Genomic DNA, 20764 nt, shown 5'->3' on the forward strand with positions numbered 1-20764 from the left:
CCGGCTCAAGGTTGACTCAGCCTTCCATCCTTCCGAGGTGGGTAAAATGAGGACCTGGATTGTGGGGGCCATAGGCTGGTGGCTCTGTTAAAAAGTGCTATTGCTAACATGTTGTAAGCCGCCCTGAGTCTAAGGAGAAGGGTGGCATTTAAAAATTGAATGAACGAATGAACAAACAAACAAACAAACAATTGTGCCCGGAAACCAATTGGCAGCCAATGCCGTCCGCGGAGTGTTGGAGAAACATGGGCATGTCTAACATTTTTGCAGTCTTAAAGTTGCCAAGTTTGGGGAGCCCCGATGTAGGTTGAATAAACAAACAAGGCTTTTAAAAAATGGAAAAAAAGGGCAAAACCTGAAAAAACCTTAAAAGTGGGAAATAAGGCCACCCATACTGGAAAAAGGGCAGGAGGACTCTGAGTATTGGGAGAAATTTTACAAATGGTTAGAAAAGAGAAACAACGAGGGGAATTAAATCATAAGGAAACACAAAAGCAATTAAAAATTGTAGTAATTGTGTATATAGTATACTGCTCAAAGAAATAAAGGGAACACTCAAAGAACCCATCCTAGATCTGAATGAATGAAATATTCTCATTGAATCCTTTGTTCTGTACAAAGTTGAATGTGCACAACAGCAGGTGAAATTGATTGTCAATCAGTGTTGCTTCCTAAGTGGACAGTTTGATTTCACAAAAGTTGGATTGACTTGGAGTTATATTGTATTGTTTAAGTGTTCCCTTTATTTTTTTTGAGCAGTGTATATAACATAAGAATTATGCCTTAAATGAACTGCAAAAAGTACAAGTCACGCTTGCCAAAAACAGGTTAATGAAATGTCGTAAATATATAAGTTTTCGTTAATTCCTCCAATACCTTCCAACAAAAAAGGGATTGTAAATAACCCAAATATATGTTGGATGCTTGTCTTTGTTCTATTGTTGTGTTATGTTATAATCAATAAAAAAAATTAAAACAGGAAAACAAGATCAAAAATTGAAAAACTTAAAAGTGGAAAACAAGGCTACGCAACTGAAAAACTAAACACAACAAATCAGTTATTGTGGTTCTGCTGCCCTCTGCAGGCTCTGTTTTATATCGTGAATGGTTCTGGTTTTGGCAAAATATCCTGATAAAACTCAGACTGAAAGTAAAAATAAAAGTAAAAACGGCATTTTCTTGGCTCCTTTGTGAAACGAATACAGTGTTCCCTCGATTTTCGCGGTGGATGCGTTCCGAGACCCCCCGCTAAAGTCGAATTTCCGCGAAGTAGAGATGCGGAAGTAAATACACCATTTTTGGCTATGAACAGTATCACAAGCCTTCCCTTAACACTTTAAACCCCTAAATTACAATTTCCCATTCCCTTAGCAACCATTTAGATTATTACTCACTATGTTTATTTATTAAAGTTTATTTTAAAAAGATATTTATTAAAGGCGGACGAAAGTTTGGCGATGACATATGACGTCATCGGGTGAGAAAAAACGTGGTATAGGAGAAAAAACAGTGAAGTATTTTTTAATTATGGTTTTTGAAAAACCGTGGTATAGACTTTTCGCGAAGTTCGAACCTGCGAAAATCGAGGAAACACTGTACAGGAAAGTGAAGGTGCCAGCAAAGACAATTCCCAAGCTGCTCTAACAGGTTAAATGGCTGGGGAAAGGAACCTACGTGCTTCCACCTGCCCCCTGCCCCCACAAGTGTGTCTCAAAGAAGTTAGCCAGTGGAGCCAACCTACCTGCAGCGGCCAGGTGGGCTGTCACCTCGTCGGCAGCTGTGGAGTTGAGGATGTCCGAGTCGTCGTACGACGTGTCCTCGGGCGAAGAGGGGGAATCCTCGTCGGCGCTCAGCATGCTGTGCTCCGTGTACGTGGCCACGTGGACCTGCTGGACCTGTTGGGCCACGGCGTGGGCCTCTATGGTTGCCATGTGTTCCGTCTGGGTGACCGTATGTTCCTCCATGAATGGTTACTGCTGCGGGGAAGGAAGCGAGAGGAGGAGAAGCCGTTAAGGACCGACATCTAGCACAGCTAGTTAAGACACCAACTAGAGGGGAGAATATTCTAGATTTAGTTTTTACAAATGGGAATCGGGTTTCAGAGGTCAAGGTGGGAGAAAATTTAGGTTGCAGCGACCATCTATGTTTGTGGTTTGATGTAAAAACTGATTGTGAGCAATCCTATACTGCAACCAAAGTATTGGATTTCAGAAAAACAAATTTTAATGCAATGGGGGAATATTTAAATAATGAATTAAAGGGGAGGGATAAAATGGCAGGAGCGAGCACCCAGTGGACTGTATTAAAAAAGGCCATCTTAAAAGCCACAAGACTTTATGTAAAGCAAGTAACTAAAGGTAAAAGGAAGAAGAAACCGCTATGGTTTAGCAATGATGTAAGGGCTATAGTCAATGAAAAAAAGGCTGCCTATAGGAGGTATAAAGAGTCTGGAAGTATAGCTGATAGAGAGGTGTATAAAATGAGACAGAAGGAGGCGAAACAGATAATATATGCTGCTAAAGCCTCAAAATTGGAAGAAATAGCAAAATCTGTAAAGAAGGGGGATAAAACCTTCTTCAGATATATTAGTGATAGGAAGAAGAAAAACTGCAGCATCACAAAGCTTAGTACCGGGAATAATACATGCATTAATGGGAATAAGGAGATCGCTGACCATTTCAATAGCTAATTCTGTTCAGTTTTCTCAAAGGACACCTTACAAAATAATACTATAGAGGGATATAGCATTGCTTCCAGCTGTACGGATTCAGCTCCAGTGATCTTAGAAGCCGATGTCTTAGAAGAACTTGAAAGATTAAAGATAAATAAGGCAATGGGTCCAGATGGCATCCATCCCAGAGTTCTTAAAGAACTCAGATCTGTCATTGCTACCCCCCTGACTGATTTGTTTAACCAATCCCTGTTAACAGGAGAAGTTCCTGAGGATTGGAGAATGGCCAGTGTTGTGCCTATTCACAAGAAGGGCAGTAGAGAAGAAGCTGGAAACTACAGGCCAGTTAGCTTGACATCAGTTGTAGTTAAAATGATGGAGACTCTACTCAAAAAGAGGATAAATCAGCATCTAAAAAACAATAACTTATTGGACCCAAATCAGCATGGCTTTACTGAAGGCAAATCGTGTCAGACTAATCTCATTGAGTTCTTTGACTATGTCACAAAGGTGTTGGATCAAGGTGGTGCCGTGGATATTGCCTATCTGGACTTCAGCAAAGCCTTTGATACGGTTCCACATAAAGAGCTGATAGATAAATTAGTGAAGATTGGACTTAATCCCTGGATAGTTCAGTGGATTTCAAGCTGGCTGAAGCATAGACATCAGAGAGTTATTGTTAATGGCGAGTATTCTGAGCAGAGACAGGTTACAAGCGGTGTGCCACAAGGGTCTGTTCTGGGTCCTATTCTTTTTAATATGTTTGTGAGTGACATAGGGGAAGGTTTGGTAGGGAAGGTTTGCCTATTTGCCGATGACTCTAAAGTGTGCAATAGGGTTGATATTCCTGGAGGGGTCTGTAATATGGTAAATGATTTAGCGTTACTAGATAAATGGTCAAAGCAATGGAAACTGCAGTTTAATGTTTCCAAATGTAAAATAATGCACTTGGGGAAAAGGAATCCTCAATCTGAGTATTGCATTGGCAGTTCTGTGTTAGCAAAAACTTCAGAAGAGAAGGATTTAGGGGTAGTGATTTCTGACAGTCTCAAAATGGGTGAGCAGTGTGGTCGGGCAGTAGGAAAGGCAAGTAGGATGCTTGGCTGCATAGCTAGAGGTATAACAAGCAGGAAGAGGGAGATTGTGATCCCCTTATATAGAGCGCTGGTGAGACCACATTTGGAGTACTGTGTTCAGTTCTGGAGACCTCACCTACAAAAAGATATTGACAAAATTGAACGGGTCCAAAGACGGGCTACAAGAATGGTGGAAGGTCTGAAGTATAAAACGTATCAGGAAAGACTTAATGAACTCAATCTGTATAGTCTGGAAGACAGAAGGAAAAGGGGGGACATGATCGAAACATTTAAATATGTTAAAGGGTTAAATAGGGTTCAGGAGGGAAGTGTTTTTAACAGGAAAGTGAACACAAGAACAAGGGGACACAATCTGAAGTTAGTTGGGGGAAAGATCAAAGGCAACATGAGAAAGTATTATTTTACTGAAAGAGTAGTAGATCCTTGGAACAAACTTCCAGCAGACGTGGTTGGTAAATCCACAGTAACCGAATTTAAACATGCCTGGGATAAACATATATCCATTGTAAGATAAAATACAGGAAATAGTAAAAGGGCAGACTAGATGGACCATGGGGTCTTTTTCTGCCGTCAGTCTTCTATGTTTCTATGTTTCTATGACATCGCAAACCCTTCCTAGCGACGGTTTTTTAATGGAGTCCTACAGGGACTTTACGATGGCATGGATTTTGACGACCTTTCTGGCCACAAGTCGGAAGCGAATCCTTGTGAAGCTAGTTAACAAGGCTTCCTCATTGACTTCATGTGTCAGACAGTCGCCGAAGGGGATTTTGTGTGAATTTGCACCCGTCGTTAAGCACAAATAGATTAGGGAACATTATTACACTGAAAATGACAGTGAAAAACATATAGGTTAGGGAAAATTATCACACTGGGATTAACAGGGAAAATAGATATATTAGGAAAGATTATTATACTGGGATTGACAATGGAAGTTGTCGCCCCAAGTCTCCAGAGAGGGGCGGCATACGAATCCAATAGATAGATAGGTAGATAGATAGATAGATAGATAGATAGATAGATAGATAGATAGATAGATAGATAAAGTTACTTTCAGTGAAAAATAATAGAAAAATATGTTATACAGTGATCCCTCATTTTTCGCTGGGGATGCGTTCCAAGACCACGAGTATTTGGACTTTTAAACCCACCCTTTGCATTAAACAGTCATTCTATAATGTTTCTCAGCTGGAACTACATGTGATATCCTACCAGTTTCTTTAATACGAGTACAGTAGTACTGTAGAAGAATTTTATGAATTTTTAATGGATTTAACATTTTTAATGGATTTAAGCCCCCTATGAAAACCCGTGAAACAGCGAATCTGTGAAGTAGCGAGGGATTATTGTATTATAATTATGATTTGCTAAATTTGAGATAATGCAAAATGAAAGAAATGATATAATGCGTAAGCACAGAAAGAAGATAATGCGATTTAAATTCTTAATAATAATTTTTGTTTTTCTCCTGTATTTCTATTGTTATAATTAGATTTAAGGCATGAAATAGCTGATATAATTTGATTTTTATTTTTTTTTGTATGAAGAGAAGTAAATTTGGAATTTTCCTCTTAAAGGGCAGTTATATTAAAACGAGGGTTAAAAAACATGAATAAGTAAGAATATAAGAAATCGACCAAAGCACTATGTGGCACAGATTTAAAAGAAAAAAGCAAATAGTCAATAGAAATGTTGATAGCTAAAAGAGTTTTGAACCCGGATAAGAACAGAACACAATCTCTGAAATCCAGATGACAAAAGTTTAAGTTTGATTGAATTTGTATGCCGCCCCTCTCTGAGGACTACAAAAGGAGGTAGCACAAGATAAATAATGTATACCGAAACAAAATAGATATATAATTAAGAATTTTAATTAAGAATTTGGTAATTGATACTATATTGCTTTGTATTGAAATCTGAAGGTATGCAACGGCTGTGTGACAAGTGGTTGCTGTCATTTTTTTCCCAGTGCCGTCATAACTCTGAGCAGTCACTAAACAGACCGCTGTAAGTCAAGGAATACCTCTATTATAGTTCACCTGTTCTTTGGGTTGCGAGTTTTGTTTTCAGGTGCAAGTCAAGGTGATAGTTGCTACCTACAAAGCCCTTCACGGCACAGGGCCTGGTTACTTAGGGCGGGGGGAGGCGTGTCCATCTATGATCACACCTGTCCAGGTAATTTGATCCTGAAGTTTTGGCCCAGGAGGTTTCTTTGACTAAAAACCATGTTATTTGCTAGAGAAGCAGCTTCCTTCTCCCAGGATCTCCCATCTGGACAGCTTCAGATTGAGTAGCATGGAAACTTTAATAATAATACAGGTAAGTCCTTGATTGATGACCACAATCATCTTTTCTTTGTAATTTTTCCCCATTTCTTGTCCTCAATTCCATTTATACATCAATACACAAACCTTAAAATATGTCAACAACATACACACATTTACACGTTTTTATTCATTCACTCAAAAATCAATTTTTGCACCTATTGTATCCTAAGATTTTTATTAATATTGATTGTTTCTTCAATGCTTATTTGACACCTATGACAATCATTAAGTATTGCACCTCCTGATTCTTGACAAATGTATATTTTATTTTATGTACGCAGAGAGCATCTGCACCAAGGCAAATTCCTTGTGTGTCCAATCACACTTGGCCAATAAAATTCTATTCTATTCTATTCTATTTTTTAACTCCTGTTCATCAGTCTTTTATTTGTTTATTTATTAGAGTTGAAAGGGACCTTGCAGGTCATCTAGTCCAGCCCCCTGCTCAAGCAGGAGACCCCACACCACCCCAGTTGTATGGCAGTCCAATCTCTTTTTGAACGTGTCGAATGTTGGGGCGTTCACAACCTCCAATATGGCAATAACAATACAGTGGTACATCTACTTAAGAACTTTTCTAGATAAGAACCGGGTGTTCAAGATTTTTTTTGTCTCTACTTAAGAACCATTTTCTACTTAAGAACCCGAGCCCGGAAAAAATTCCCAGGAAATTTGAGAGCGGCACGAAGGCCCGGCCAGTTTCCTGCCATTCCCCCTGGGTTTCTCTCTCTGGCGCAGTGCATGGGAGGCAGCCTTGCGCCAGGTGTATGGGAGGCGCATGCTCCTCTTCGCAGCCTCAGAGTCCCTCTTTTTTTTTAAGCCTTAAAGTTTTGGATCTTTTTTATTCCCCTCCCTTCACCTTCTTCCTTCGGCAGCGACTCTCCTCCTCCTCTTCTTCCTCTTCCTCCTCCTCCCACCCAAATTCCGAACTTTTAATTCTTTCCTAATGGGTTTGCATGCATTATTTGCTTTTACATTGATTCCTATGGGAAAAATGGCTTCTACTTACAAACTTTTCTACTTAAGCACCTGGTCATGGAACAATTAAGTTCTTAAGTAGAGGGACCACTGTATTTGTTGAGTGGCTCAAACAGAAAAAAATACATGAAAAATTTAAGAAGGGAAAGCAAAACTCAACACTCATTCCTTGCATACTCAAACAAAATAAAACTATAGAAATATTGCACCATAAATCGATGGAAAACAAAACCCCTAAAAACAAATTATTAATATTATTTATTAAATTTGTATGCCGCCCCTCTCCGTAGACTCCCTAAATCCCTATGTCTTCCTCACAAATATGCAAAATGAATACAACATAATATACGGAACTATTATTCTATTACTATATCTTCTTTTCTATTATTTCTTAGATATATTTTACTATGAGTATCTCCTCTATACCTTCATCACGTATTTTACTATGTGTATATGGATATATACCCACTAAAACCCTCATTGTGTATTGGACAAAATAAATAAATAAATAAATAAATAAATAAATAATAATAACTAAAGAAAACAAACCTACAAACCCACATATTAGAAACACTCAACATTAGGTCACTTGGTAGTGAGAGTCAACAATACGGTTGACAAATTATGTCTTCTATATAACAAATAAATGTATATAGTGAAAGAAAATATTAATTGATGATAAGCAAATAACTATGACTGCATATAAAGAACACTACTGTAACTGAATGTTTTATATGTTGTCCAAGTTTATATGTACATCTGTTTTTCTTGTTAGTTTCTTGTTTTTTCTTTTTCTTCTATTATTATATGTAGAAACTTAATAAAGATTATTTCATATAAAAAACAATATTTGTTAAGTGAATATTTCCCCCTTTTTACCACCTCTCAACAGTTGTTAAGTGAATTGCTGTGGTTGTTAAACGAATCCAAATTCCCCACGGATTTTGCTGGTTTAAAGGCCGCAAAAGGAGGAATCATGTGACCCCGGGGCGCTGCAACATCGTAAATATGAGTCAGTTGGGCCAAGTGTCCGAATTTTGATCACGTGACTGCAGGGGACACTGCAAACTATGAAAAATGGTCGTCCATCGCCTTGTTCGGTGCCAGTATAACTTTGAGTGATCACTGAGCGAACTGTTTAATGTCGGGTGCTGTAAGCGCCGCGGAGAGAGATATCGTGGAAGCTCTTATCAGCCCCGAGCAGGCCACGTTTTGCCCAAGGCGGGACGGGAGGTGGTTTTTTTTTTTAAAGATAATTCAAATTTAAACGCTTAAGAAGAAACAAGGAGTATTTTTCACTGCTCTGGGACCCATTGCAAGCCACAAAATTCACACTGCCTTAAAAAAACCAAACAAACATAGTCCTTGACTTACAAACAGTTCATTTAGTGAACCATTCAGAGTTACGACAGTTTTGGAAAAAGTGACTAATTTTCACAGTTGCAATAACACCTGAAATAAGTGGCATTGGGCCAGAATACATCCGGAACCGTCTTCTACCGCATGAATCCCAGCAGCCGATAAGGTCCCACAGAGTTGGCCTTCTCCAGGCCCCGTCGACCAAACAATGTCATTTGGCGGGCCCCAGGGGAAGAGACTTCACTGTGGCGGCCCCGGCCCTTTGGAATCAACTCCCCCAAGAGATTAGAACGGCCCCCACCCTCCTTGTCTTTTGCAAATTACTTAAGACCCACCTTTGTCGCCAGGCATGGGGGAATTAGGATATTCCTTCCCCATGGCCATTACAAGTTATGTATGGTATGTTTGTGTGTATGTTTGGTTTTTTATAATAAGGGTTTTTAGTTGTTTTATTAAATTGGATTGTTACATGTTGTTTTTTATCATTGTTGTTAGCCGCCCCGAGTCTGCAGAGAGGGGTGGCATACAAATCCAATAAATAAATAAATAATAAAAGTAATAAATATTCTTTGGATTTTAATGTGCATGGCTAACAACAATAACGAGTTGGGAGGGACCATTGCGGCAACCCCCTCGTGGTCAATATTCAGACACTCGGCAAGTGGTTCATGTTTACAACGGTCGCAATGTTCCGGGGTTATGGCCTCCCAACAAGCAAACTCAGATTCACTTAACGACCGTGTGACTAACTTAACAACTGCCAGGGATTCGCTGAACAGCTGTGGCAAGAGGCGTCGTAAAATGGGGCAAAACTCACTTAAGAAACTGTCTTGCTTAGCAACAAGAGATTTTTCAGGAATCCATTATGGTCGTAAGCCTGCCTGTATCTCAAGATGCCTATGCAGTTTTATGTATGGTATGTTGTATGTATGATTTTTAAACAATGGGGTTTTTTAGACTTTTAATGTTAGATTTATTATTATAGACTTTTAATATTAGATTTGTCATTGTATACTGTTTTTATCACTGTTGTGAGCCGCCCCGAGTCTGCGGAGAGGGGCGGCATACAAATCTAATAAATAATAATAATTCCCCAGCTGGCTAAAGTCACTTTTTTCAGCACCATTTGTAAATTTTCCAGCCAAATTTAAGTGGTCCTGTGTGAAGAACAGTCAGGCATCATTTCTTTTACACTGTCGTTGTTAACTTATGTTAAAGGGTTAAATAAGGTTCAGGAGGGAAGTGTTTTTAATAGGAAAGTGAACCCAAGAACAAGGGGACACAATCTGAAGTTAGTTGGGGGAAAGATCAAAGGCAACATGAGAAAATATGATTTCACTGAAAGACTAGTAGATCCTTGGAACAAACTTCCAGCAGACGTGGTTGGTAAATCCACAGTAACTGAATTTAAACATGCCTGAGATAAACATATATCCATTGTAAGATGAAATACAGGAAATAGTATAAGGGCAGACTAGATGGACCAGGAGGTCTTTCTCTGCCGTCAATCTTCTATGTTTCTAACTTCGAATGGTCCCTAATCGAGCTGTTGCAAGTCAAGGACTATCTGTATTGTATTTTGTGACGGGGTCAGAGAATCGCTAACAACCGGAACGCCCAGTGTCCAAAAATCAAACAAAACAAACACACTTTAAATTTGCATCGCTGTGGAGAGGGACTTTCATCCTCCGAACCCTATGCTCAAAATTCAAATTTAGCAGAGATCATTCTTTTTATATTTTTGGGTGGCGCGGTGGCCTAGAGATGGAATTCTGGCCTCACAATTAAGGAGGCTGTGGGTTCGATCCTAGGTGGAGGCAGATATTTCTCTCTCTGGGCACAACCCCACAACCCTCTGCATTGGTGACAGGAAGGGCATCCGGGCCATTAAAACACTCTGATCGTTCCAAACAGTTGCCCCGACTCCACTCTGCAAGGGATTATGGGGTCATTAAGAGATGATTCTTTCTATATTTGCCTAAATAAGGGGTCACTGGTTTCGGTCTCCTGGATGAGCAGATGGCTGGGCAAAATAGACATTTTTTTAAAATCACAGCCTTATACATGCCGTGCAGCCCCGATTTGCCTCCTTCCCAATATAATCCCAGAAAAACCTGCAATTCAAGAAGCCGGCTGCAACCTTGCAATTGGGGAACAGCGGCAGCCTTCGTTCTTCTAAGCCTATTCCGCTAAATGGCCTTTTTTCCCTTCTCTTCTCAGCTCCACTGGAGAGATTCCCCTAAAAATAGACATCTCTCACCAATACAATGTTCCCTCAATTTTCGCAGGGGATGCGTTCCGAGACCGCCCGCGAAAGTCGAATTTCCGCAAAATAGAGATATGGAAGTAAATACACTATTTTTGGCTATGAACAGTATCACAAGCCTTCCCTTAACACTTTAAACCCCTAAATTACAATTTCCCATTCCCTTAGCAACCATTTAGATTATTACTCACCATGTTTATTTATTAAAGTTTATTTTAAAAAATATTTATTAAAGGCAGACGAAAGTTTGGCGATGACATATGATGTCATCGGGCAGGAAAAAACATGATATTGGGGGGGAAAACCGCGAAGCATTTTTTAATTAATATTTTTGAAAAACCGTGGTATAGACTTTCCGCGAAGTTCGAACCCGCCAAAATCGAGGGAACACTGTACCTCCTGTTCTCAAATATTCAGGGCTATCAGCAGCAGCACGCAGTCCAAAGGCTGGCTGGGGTGGATTATATATATAAGGGGCTATATATATGTGGGCTTATATACTGTATATAAGGGATGGATGGATGTGTATACATATATGTGTGTGTGTGTGTGAGTGTGTTTTCTGTCAAATCACCCTGGTATACCCAAATATGGGAGCTTAATAAATAATAATAATAATAATAATTATTATTATTATTATTGTTATTATTATTAATTAGACTTGTATGCCACCCCTTCTCCGGAGACTTGGGGTGGCTCACAACAACAATAATACAGTATAAGTACAAATCTAATAATTAAAACTATGGCTCAAACCCATTATCTTAAAAAAGCAAGCAATAATACACAATCAACACTCAATATTACAATCATACCTACACATAACTTTTAATGGTCAGAAGGGCGGGGGATGTGCTAATTGCACCATGCCTGGCGACATAGATAGGTCTTAAGGCTCTTGAGAAAGGCAGGGAGGGTGGGGGCAGTCAGAATCTCTGGAGGGAGCTGGTTCCAGAGGGCCGGGGCCACCACAGAGAAGGCTCTTCCCCTAGGTCCCGCCAGACAACATTGTCTGGTCGATGGGACCTGGAGAAGGCCAACTCTGTAGGACCTGATCGGCCACTGGGATTTATGCGGCAGAAGGCGGTGCCGTAAGTAGTCTGGTCCGATGCCGTGTCGGGCTTTATAGGTCATCACCAACACTTTGAATTGTGTCCGGAAACCAAGCGGCAGCCAATGCAGGCTGTGGAGTGTTGACGAAACATGGGGGTATCTGGGAGGACCCCTGACTGCTTCCTTTTGCCTCTCAGCCCAACGCAGGGCCATTTCCAAGGCACTTCATTAATTTATTCAAAATTAATTTGGGAAAAGCATCCAATGACCACCTTTGCCACACACCCTCGCCCGCAACTCAACCTAACAGGACAGAGGCAAACAATAGTGCCAGCCTGGTTAATTTTGTAAGCAGCTAGCAAGACAACTAGAACAGCAATTTGGAACCTCTCCAGGATGAAGAAATTAAATGGACGCCACCTTGATATTGGATAAATTGTACACTAAATCCGCCCGCCTGCTGTTCCCTTCCCAGGAACAAAGTCTTCCAACTGCTCTTCACAGCTTACGAAATGTCAAGGAAAACTGGAGAATAAATTTGAGTCCCAAGAATGAACTGGGTTAAAAAACACACCAAGAAACAGGCCATCTCTTGGTTTTTAAAAGAATCTCCCCCCTCCCCAAATAATAAAATCTCCATAATCAGCAATCTACAGCCAGTCAGAGGTGAGAAAGACCCACTTGGGCCCCTGAATTTTGGATCGAAGGGTCTCCTCCACACAACGAATAAAAAACCAAAATAAATATGGAACTGCCCTCGCCATGGAATTTAAACCTCCTTTTCTTCCATTGAGAAAGTGGGATCAAAAGGGCTATATATCTGATTTTGCATGTACAGTATTTAACTGCAAGTAGAATGGTTATTTGCATAGCAATGGAAAAGTGATGAGATTCCGTCAGATGAGAATTAAGAAAAATATTAGGATGAGCAATAATGGATAGATTAACGTTCACTATTAACGATAAAGAGGAAATTGAATATGGGGTGGGTTTTTTTGATATGGGATGTATTTTATCAATGGCTAAACAAGAGAAAGAGAAGTTGGAAAGGAGGAGACATCAAAAGGGGAATTGTTAACATCAGGAGTTGTTAAAGAAGATAATGTTAAGCACAGTTTATTATTATTATTATTATTATTATTATTATTATTATTATTATTATTATTATTATTTTAATTTGGAGTTCTATGCTGCTCTTTTTCCCAGATTCAGTTATACTATATTATCAATATTATTGTGGAGAATAGTAAAACAAATATATGGATTATGACTGTTTAAAAACAACTGTACCCAGACCACAAGAGTTTGATGGAAATTGAGTCTTATATAAAATAAATAAAACATTGGGGGGGGGAGTCAAAGAAGACTCCCTTGGTACACCCCAAATCCTATTTAAGATTCCTTTGGTCTTTTCTGCCTCCCAGAAAGACCAATTAAAATTAAAATACAGATCCACACTAAATATCTCTCCATTTATATTCGTTCTTCAACCCAACAAGACTCTTCAACATTTTCAACAATGACCTAGATGAGGGAATAGAAGGGGAACTTATCAAATTTGCAGGCGACACAAAGCTGGTTGGGGTAGCCAACACCCTAGACTAAGGACAGGCTCAAAATACAGAAAGACCTAGACAGATTAACACTGTGGGCCATACTAACAAAATGATGTTCAATGTCAACAAGAGCAAAGTCCTTCACCTAGGTAAAAAAAAAAACCTAGACATGCATACAGTCTGGGAGAAAACCCACTTAGCAGCAGTGACTGTGAAAGGGGTCTCGGAGTCTTGGTGGATAATCAACTAAACATGAGCCAGCAATGTGCAGCAGCGGCCAAAAAAGCCAACACGATCCTAAAATGCATCAACAATGGAATACACTCTAGGACCAGAGAGGTATTAATACCACTCTATAACGTCCTGGTCAGACCACATCTGGAGTACTGTATTCAGTTCTGGTCACCACACTTCAAAAGAGACATTGAAACTCTGAAGAAGGTGCAGAAAAGAGTAACCAAAATGATTAGTGGACTTGAAACCAAGACTCATGAAGAGAGACTGCGGGAACTGGGCATGGATAGCCTAGGGAAAAGGAGGGCCAGAGGGGACATGATAGCAGTCTACAGGTTGCCACAGAGAGGAAGGGGTCACTTTATTCTCCAGGACACCAGAGGGCTGGATGAGGAACAACAGGTGGAAGCTGACCAAGGAGAGATTCAACCTGGAAATAAGGAAGAACTTCCTGATGGTCAGAGCGATCAACCAGTGGAATGGCCTGCCTGCGGAGGTTGCGAACTCCCCAACTTTGGACATTTTCAAGGAGATTGGACTGCCATTTGGCTGGGGTGCTATAAGATTTCCTGCTCAGGCAGGGGGTTGGACTTGATGACCTGCAGGGTCCCTTTCAACTCTAACAATAAATAAATAAATAAAGACCAACACAGACTTCAGAGGAGAATCAGAACTGCAGAAAAAACAATGGCTGCCCACCTGCCTTCCATTGAGGACCTCTGGACTGCACGAGTCAAAAAAAGGGTGGGGAAAATATTGACTGACCCCTCACATCCCGGACATAAACCGTTTCAACTTCTACCCTCAAAACGTCGCTACAGAGCCCTGCACACCAAGACAACTAGACACAAGAAGTTTTTCCCAAACGCCATCACTCTGCTAAACAAATAATTCCCTCAACACTGTCAAACTATTCACTAAGTCTGCACTTCTATTTCTACTAGTTTTTTCTCATTGTTCCTATCACCCATTTCCTGCAATTTAGGACTGGATGACTCTAACTTCTTGCTTATATCCTAAGATTTTCATTAATATTGTTTCTTCAATGCTTATTTGACCCCTATGACCATCATTAAGTGCTGTACCACATGATTCTTGACAAATGTCTTTTATTTTATGTACGCTGAGAGCATCTGCATCAAAGACAAATTCCTTGTGTGTCCAATCACACTTGGCCAATGAAAAGGATTCTCTTCTCTTCTTCCAGAGGTCCATTTGAAAAACCAGTCCCATAAAACCAGTCCAGTAGCATCTTTTCCCATCCACGCTTTTTTACAGCTAATGCTCAACTTACAACCATTGCTTTAATGACTTAAGTTACCACGGCCTGGGGGGGGGAAGCGCTTTGTTACCTTCTTTTTTCACACACATGATGATCACCGCAACATCCCCAGGGTCACGTGATTAAATTTCAGCCAACTAGTTCATATTTATGACAGGGGTCATGTGATTCCCCTTTTGCTTATTTTCCAAAAGATATTGATAAAATTGAAGGGGTCCAAAGAAGGGCTACAAGAATGGTGGAAGGTCTTAAGCATAAAACGTATCAGGAAAGACTTAATGGACTCAATCTGTATAGTCTGGAGGACAGAAGGAAAAGGGGGGACATGATTGAAACATTTAAATATATTAAAGGGTTAAATAAGGTCCAGGAGGGAAGTGTTTTTAATAGGAAAGTGAACCCAAGAACAAGGGGACACAATCTGAGGTCAGTTGGGGGAAAGATCAAAAGCAACATGAGAAAATATTATTTGACTGAAAGAGTAGTAGATGTTTGGAACAAACTTCCAGCAGCCGTGCTTGGTAAATCCAGTCGCTGAATTTAAATATGCCTGGGATAAACATTTATTTATTTATTGGATTTGTATGCCGCCCCTCTCCGCAGACTCGGGGCGGCTAACAACAGCAATAAAACAGTATATAACAAAATCCAATACTAAAAACAGTTAAAAGCCCATTATATAAAAACCAATCATACATACAGACATACCATGAATAAAATTGTAAATGCTTAGGTGGAAAGAGTATCTCAATTCCCCCATGCCTGGCGGCAGAGGTGGGTTTTAAGTAGCTTATGAAAGGCAAGGAGGGTGGGGGCAATTCTAATCTCTGGGGGGAGTTGGTTCCAGAGGGCCGGGGCTGCCACAGAGAAGGTTCTTCCTCTGGGTCCCGCCAAGCGGCATTGTTTGGTTGACGGGACGTGGAGAAGACCCACTCTGTGGGACCTAACTGGCCGCTGGGATTCTTGCGGCAGAAGGCGGTCCCTAAGGTAATCTGGTCCGGTGCCATGAAGGGCTTTATAGGTCATGACCAACACTTTGAATTGAGACCGGAAACTGATCGGCAACCAATGCAGACTGCGGAGTGTTGGTGTAACATGGGCATACCTAGGGAAGCCCATGATTGCTCTCGCAGCTGCATTCTGCACAATCTGAAGTTTCCGAACACTTTTTAAAGGTAGCCCCATGTAGAGAGCGTTGCAGTAGTCGAGTCTCGAGGTGATGAGGGCATGAGTGACTGTGAGCAGTGAGTCCCGGTCCAAATAGGGCCACAACTGGTGCACCAGGCGAACCTGGGCAAACGCCCCCCTCGCCACAGCTGAAAGATGGTTCTCTAATGTGAGCTGTGGATCGAGGAGGACGCCCAAGTTGCGGACCCTCTCTGAGGGGGTCAATGATTCTCCCCCCAGGGTAATGGACGGACAGATGGGATTGTCCTTGGGAGGCAAGACCCACAGCCACTCCGTCTTGCCTAGGTTGAGTTTGAGGACACCCACCCAGGCCCCACAGCCTCCAGGCACCGGCACATCACTTCCACTGCTTCGCTGACTGGACATGGGGTGGAGATGTAAAGCTGGGTATCATCCGTGTACTGATGATACCTCACCCCACGCCCTTGGATGATCTCACCCAGCAGTTTCATGTAGATATTAAATAGCAGGGAGGCTCCATCCCAAGATAAAATACAGGAAACAGTATAAGGGCAGACGAGATGGACCAGGTCTTTTTCTGCGGTCAATCTTCTAGGTTTCTGATAAGGAAAAGCAAATGGGGAAGCTGGACAACTGAGTTACTAATTTGTCAACTGCTGTGACTCACTTAAGTGCGGTGAAGAAAAATGGGCTGAAACTGACTTTAACAGCTGCCTCAATTAGCAAATGGAAAATCTGGGCTCAATTGTATATTTAAATCAAGGACTACCTGCCCTGGAAGGCGCTTTAAAAAAACACTTTTGTGAGCCATGAATAGGGGGAAAAATAGAATTCAGAATAGAAAATAATAAATAGAATAAAATAGAATTTAATTTAATTTAATTTATTTGACTTCTATGCCGCCCAATCCCAGTGGGACTCAGGGCGGCTTACAACGGAAATAGTACTGTACATACATTAAGAAAATTTAAAAAAAATAGAATTAGTTTTGAATATAATTAGGAATAAAGAATAGATAAAAAATAGAAAACAATAAACAGAATAAAATAGAAATATGAAAACAATAAACAGAATAAAATAAAACAGAATATTAGAATAGAATTAAGAATAAAGAATAGAAAATAATGAATAAAATAGAATTAAGGAAATAACAAAATGGAATAAAACAAAAGAGAATATTAGAATAGAATTAGGAATAAAGAAGAGAAACTAAAAAATAGAATAGAATTAAGAAAATAAAAAATGGAATAAAACAAAAGAGAACATTTGAATTAGGAATAAAGAAAATAAAAAATAGAATAAAATACAACTAAGAAAATAAAAAATGGAATAAAACATAAGAGAACATTAAAATATAATTAGGAATAAAGAAAATAAAAAATGGAATAGAATTGAGAAAATAAAAAATGGAATAAAACACAAGAGAACATTAGAATATAATTAGGAATAAAGAAAATAAAAAATGGAATAAAATAGAATTGAGAAAATAAAAAATGGAATAAAATAAGAGAACATTAAAATAGAATTGGGAATAAAGAATAGAAAATAAAAAATAGAATAAAATAGAATTGAGAAAATAAATGGAATAAAATAAGAGAACATCAGAATAGAATTAGAATAAAACAGAATTAAGAAAATAAAAAATGGAATAAAATAAGAGAGAACATTAGAATTAGAAATAAAGAAGAGAAAATAAAAAAAAATAGAATAATTAGAAAACAAAGAGAAGAGAATTAAGAATAGAATAGAAACATTGGAATGAAGAATAGAATGTAGAAAAAAAATAAAATAAAAGGTGGGAAGGGGCCTTGGAGGTCTTCTAGTCCAACCCCTGCTCAGGCAGGAAAGCCCCGAGGCCTTGATCAGACATCGGAGTAAAATCCTAGGTTTAACCACAGCCCAATGTAGGCCAGTCGTGACTTGCACTCCTTTGAAAAGCATCAACTTTGGCTCAAGGCAACTGCAGGTCAGAACGGCGCCAGCTTTCGGGCCGCCACAGGTCTCCTGGCCAGAGGGAAACCTCGCCCCCCCCCCGACTCGCGCGCCTTTTCCAGCCATGGGACGAGGAGACCTGTGGCTTCCGGAAATCGGCGCCATTGGGGGGAGAAATCTGTGAGGGGGCGAAAGGATTAAAAAGGCGCCGTGCGAGTCATGTGGGGACGGGGGAGGCGGCTGGATTCGGCGTTTTCCCGGGATGGAAACGAGGCTTCCGGGCGTCTCCCGGCTCGGGTAACTGGGGCGAGGCTCCCCCGCGCCTAGGCCGGGCCAAGGGCCTCGGATGATGGGCGATGGAGTGCGGGCCTGAGGCCTAGCGCGGCCCGGGTTGGCTTGGCCTGGCCGGGCGAGGCGGGAGGGAGGGCGGGGTGGGGGGGGTTGGGGGGGTTGCGCGCGCGGCGGGCGAGGCGGGGGCGGGCGGGCGAGGCGGCGCGGGGGCCCCCGCCTTGCTGCGGCTGCGCCGGGTCTGGCGCGCGGCGAGTGAGGAGCTGCTGGGAGATTGCGCGGTAGGACACTCACCTCAGAGCGGCTGCGCTGCAGCGGGCCTGCGCCGTGGAGCCGCCGCCGCCAGCCAGCCAGGAAGACGAGGCAGCGGGGGCGGAGGAGGAAGACGGGCGGCTGCGGCGGCGACGATGACGGCCGCGCGAAGGAGTGAGCGGGCGGGCGGCACGGCGGGCGGGCGGGAGGAGGAGGAGGCAGAGCGGGCGCGCGCCCGCTTAGCCGGCTCGCTCGAGACTGAGGTGTCGGCCGCGCGCGCGAAAGGCCGGGCCCGCGTCGCTGAGGAGAAAAAACACACGCACATAAGAGAGAGAGAAACCCCCTGCCCTACTCGAGGCCTGGCTCAGGCCTAACCGCGGGCGGGAAAGTCGTCCTGCGGTGGCGGGAGCAGCAGCAGGCCGGAGGGGAGGGGAAGGGGGGGAGGGGGAGGACGCAGGGCGTGAGCGGAGGCCCCGCGCCGCCATGATGGGAAGGTCATAAAAGGAAGGGAAGAGGATATGGAGAGCAGGCGTCGCGCTCGTCCGGTTGGGCCTTGGGGAAGGAGGATGAGGCGGCGGCAGGGTGATTGAAGGAGGAGGTTTTTCTTTTTCTGAGGTGGGTAAGCGACCCGTGAAGCGGCCTCGTAATGTGAGGGGTGGTAGGCGGCCATCTTGGGGAGGTTGGAGGCGGGCTTTCTGTGGCGGCGGCCATCTTGGGAGTGTCAAAGGCAAAACTGCATCGTCCTGTAGTGGCGGCGGCCATCTTGGAAGGGTCAATACGAAATGCGTCGCTCTCTGGCGGTGGCCATCTTGAAAGGGTCGATTGCCGGAAGTGTCGCCATGTTGGGGAGGTCTGGGCGAAAAGCGCCGTTCTTTCCCGTGCAGCCATGTGAGGGAGGTCCCCTTCGGCCTTGACGTGTGTGTTTGTCGCCCGGGATGGCAACTCCCATCATCCTGAACCCCCTGCAGACCCAGGCAAACGTCTTCCGCGGTATAGGTAGGCAAAGTTGGCTGTTCTATGACTTGTGAACTTCAACTCCCAGAATTCCTGAGTCAATCATGCTAGCTCAGGAATTCTGAGAGTTGAAGTCCACATACAGTATAGAATAGCCAATTTTGCCTACCTCTGGTATAGGTAGTCCTTGACTTACAACAGTGACCGAAGTTACAACAGTGCTGAAAAAAGTGACTTGTGACCATTTTCCACACTCGCCACCCTTGCAGCGGTTCTGAGAATTACATTTGGTTGCTTGCCGACTGCTTCATATTTATGACGGTCGCAACGTCCCGAGGTCACCTTTTATGACCTTCTGATAAGCAATGTGGATGGTGGGGGGGAACCAGATTCGCTCAATGACTTGTAATTTAACAGCTGCAAGTGATGTGAAGAAATGCGGGCAAGACTCACTTAACAAATTTCTCAGCAATATACATTCTGGGCTCAATTGCGGTTGTAAGTCGGGGACTGGGTTTGTTGGAAAGGTACTGGGGTTCCCACAAGGCGCTAATCCACCGAAGCCAACCCAGGTTAAAGTGTTGTGTGAATGCAGCCCTCCCAACTGACCCAGAGTTGAGTCTGTACCCCAGAATCAGCCAGTGGAACAATCCAATTTCTTCTGTTGCTGGGTCTTTGCACAGAACCATTTGTTATATTAATAAATACCTATTGATGCATTTATTCTCATTGTATTCTTTTGTCCTGGTTTATTATTCTATTATTTTACTTCTGTTGACATGTTTTTTTCATCTTAAATTTTTGTTATGGTAAGCCACCTAGAATAACCCCACCCACAGTGAGATAGGCAGCGATAGGCATGTTTATATAAACACAATGATAAGAAGTAAATAAATAAGCAAGCCTACCCAAAACTTTTGACCATCTTCTGTAGATTCTCAACTTCTTAAGCATTTTAATGGTCTTTACAGCTATCTGGTTTGAATCATGAGAAAGAGGCTTTCATTTTGCCATTGCTGTTCTTCATCAAAATCAGAGAAGTTTTGGGCTAAATGTTTCAATAAACCTGACTATTTTCACCCACAATCTTCCTAGAATGGTTGCCTTCTGAAGGGCAGTCATTCCCACTATCCCCAGCTAAAATCCCAATTGGAATTTGTGAAAAAGGAAGTTTGAGGCCGTGAGAATCACTTACATACGCCACAAATTGCTTTACAGAAATGCTGAGACAGGCATTATGGCCAGCAAACCTCAGCAATCCTAATTTCTAGAGATGCCTGTACAGCAAATTCAGCAGGCCAACCAAAATACCTGTCTGTTAGCAGTACCCAGTCAAGCTACGGTAATAATTGGGACTTGGAGGATC

The 20764-nt window shown here is 42.0% G+C and overlaps 1 protein-coding gene across 2 annotated transcripts in view; it reads right to left on the minus strand.

Annotated features, from left to right (window-relative positions):
* Nucleotides 1-18578, minus strand: part of NRF1 (nuclear respiratory factor 1) — a 49007-nt gene extending 30429 nt beyond the window's left edge. For both annotated transcript variants that reach the window (XM_070754500.1, XM_070754499.1), the window contains exons 1-2: nt 18487-18578; nt 1742-1976 (exon numbers count right to left, since the gene is read on the minus strand). In XM_070754500.1, the coding sequence (XP_070610601.1) occupies nt 1742-1964 (223 nt within the window). In that variant the 5' untranslated portion in view covers nt 1965-1976; nt 18487-18578. The remainder of the gene's footprint in view (nt 1-1741; nt 1977-18486) is intronic.
* Between the last annotated feature and the right edge of the window lie 2186 nt (nt 18579-20764).

The sequence above is a fragment of the Erythrolamprus reginae genome, chromosome 6, assembly GCF_031021105.1.
Source record: "Erythrolamprus reginae isolate rEryReg1 chromosome 6, rEryReg1.hap1, whole genome shotgun sequence".
Classification (NCBI taxonomy): Eukaryota; Metazoa; Chordata; class Lepidosauria; order Squamata; family Dipsadidae; genus Erythrolamprus; species Erythrolamprus reginae.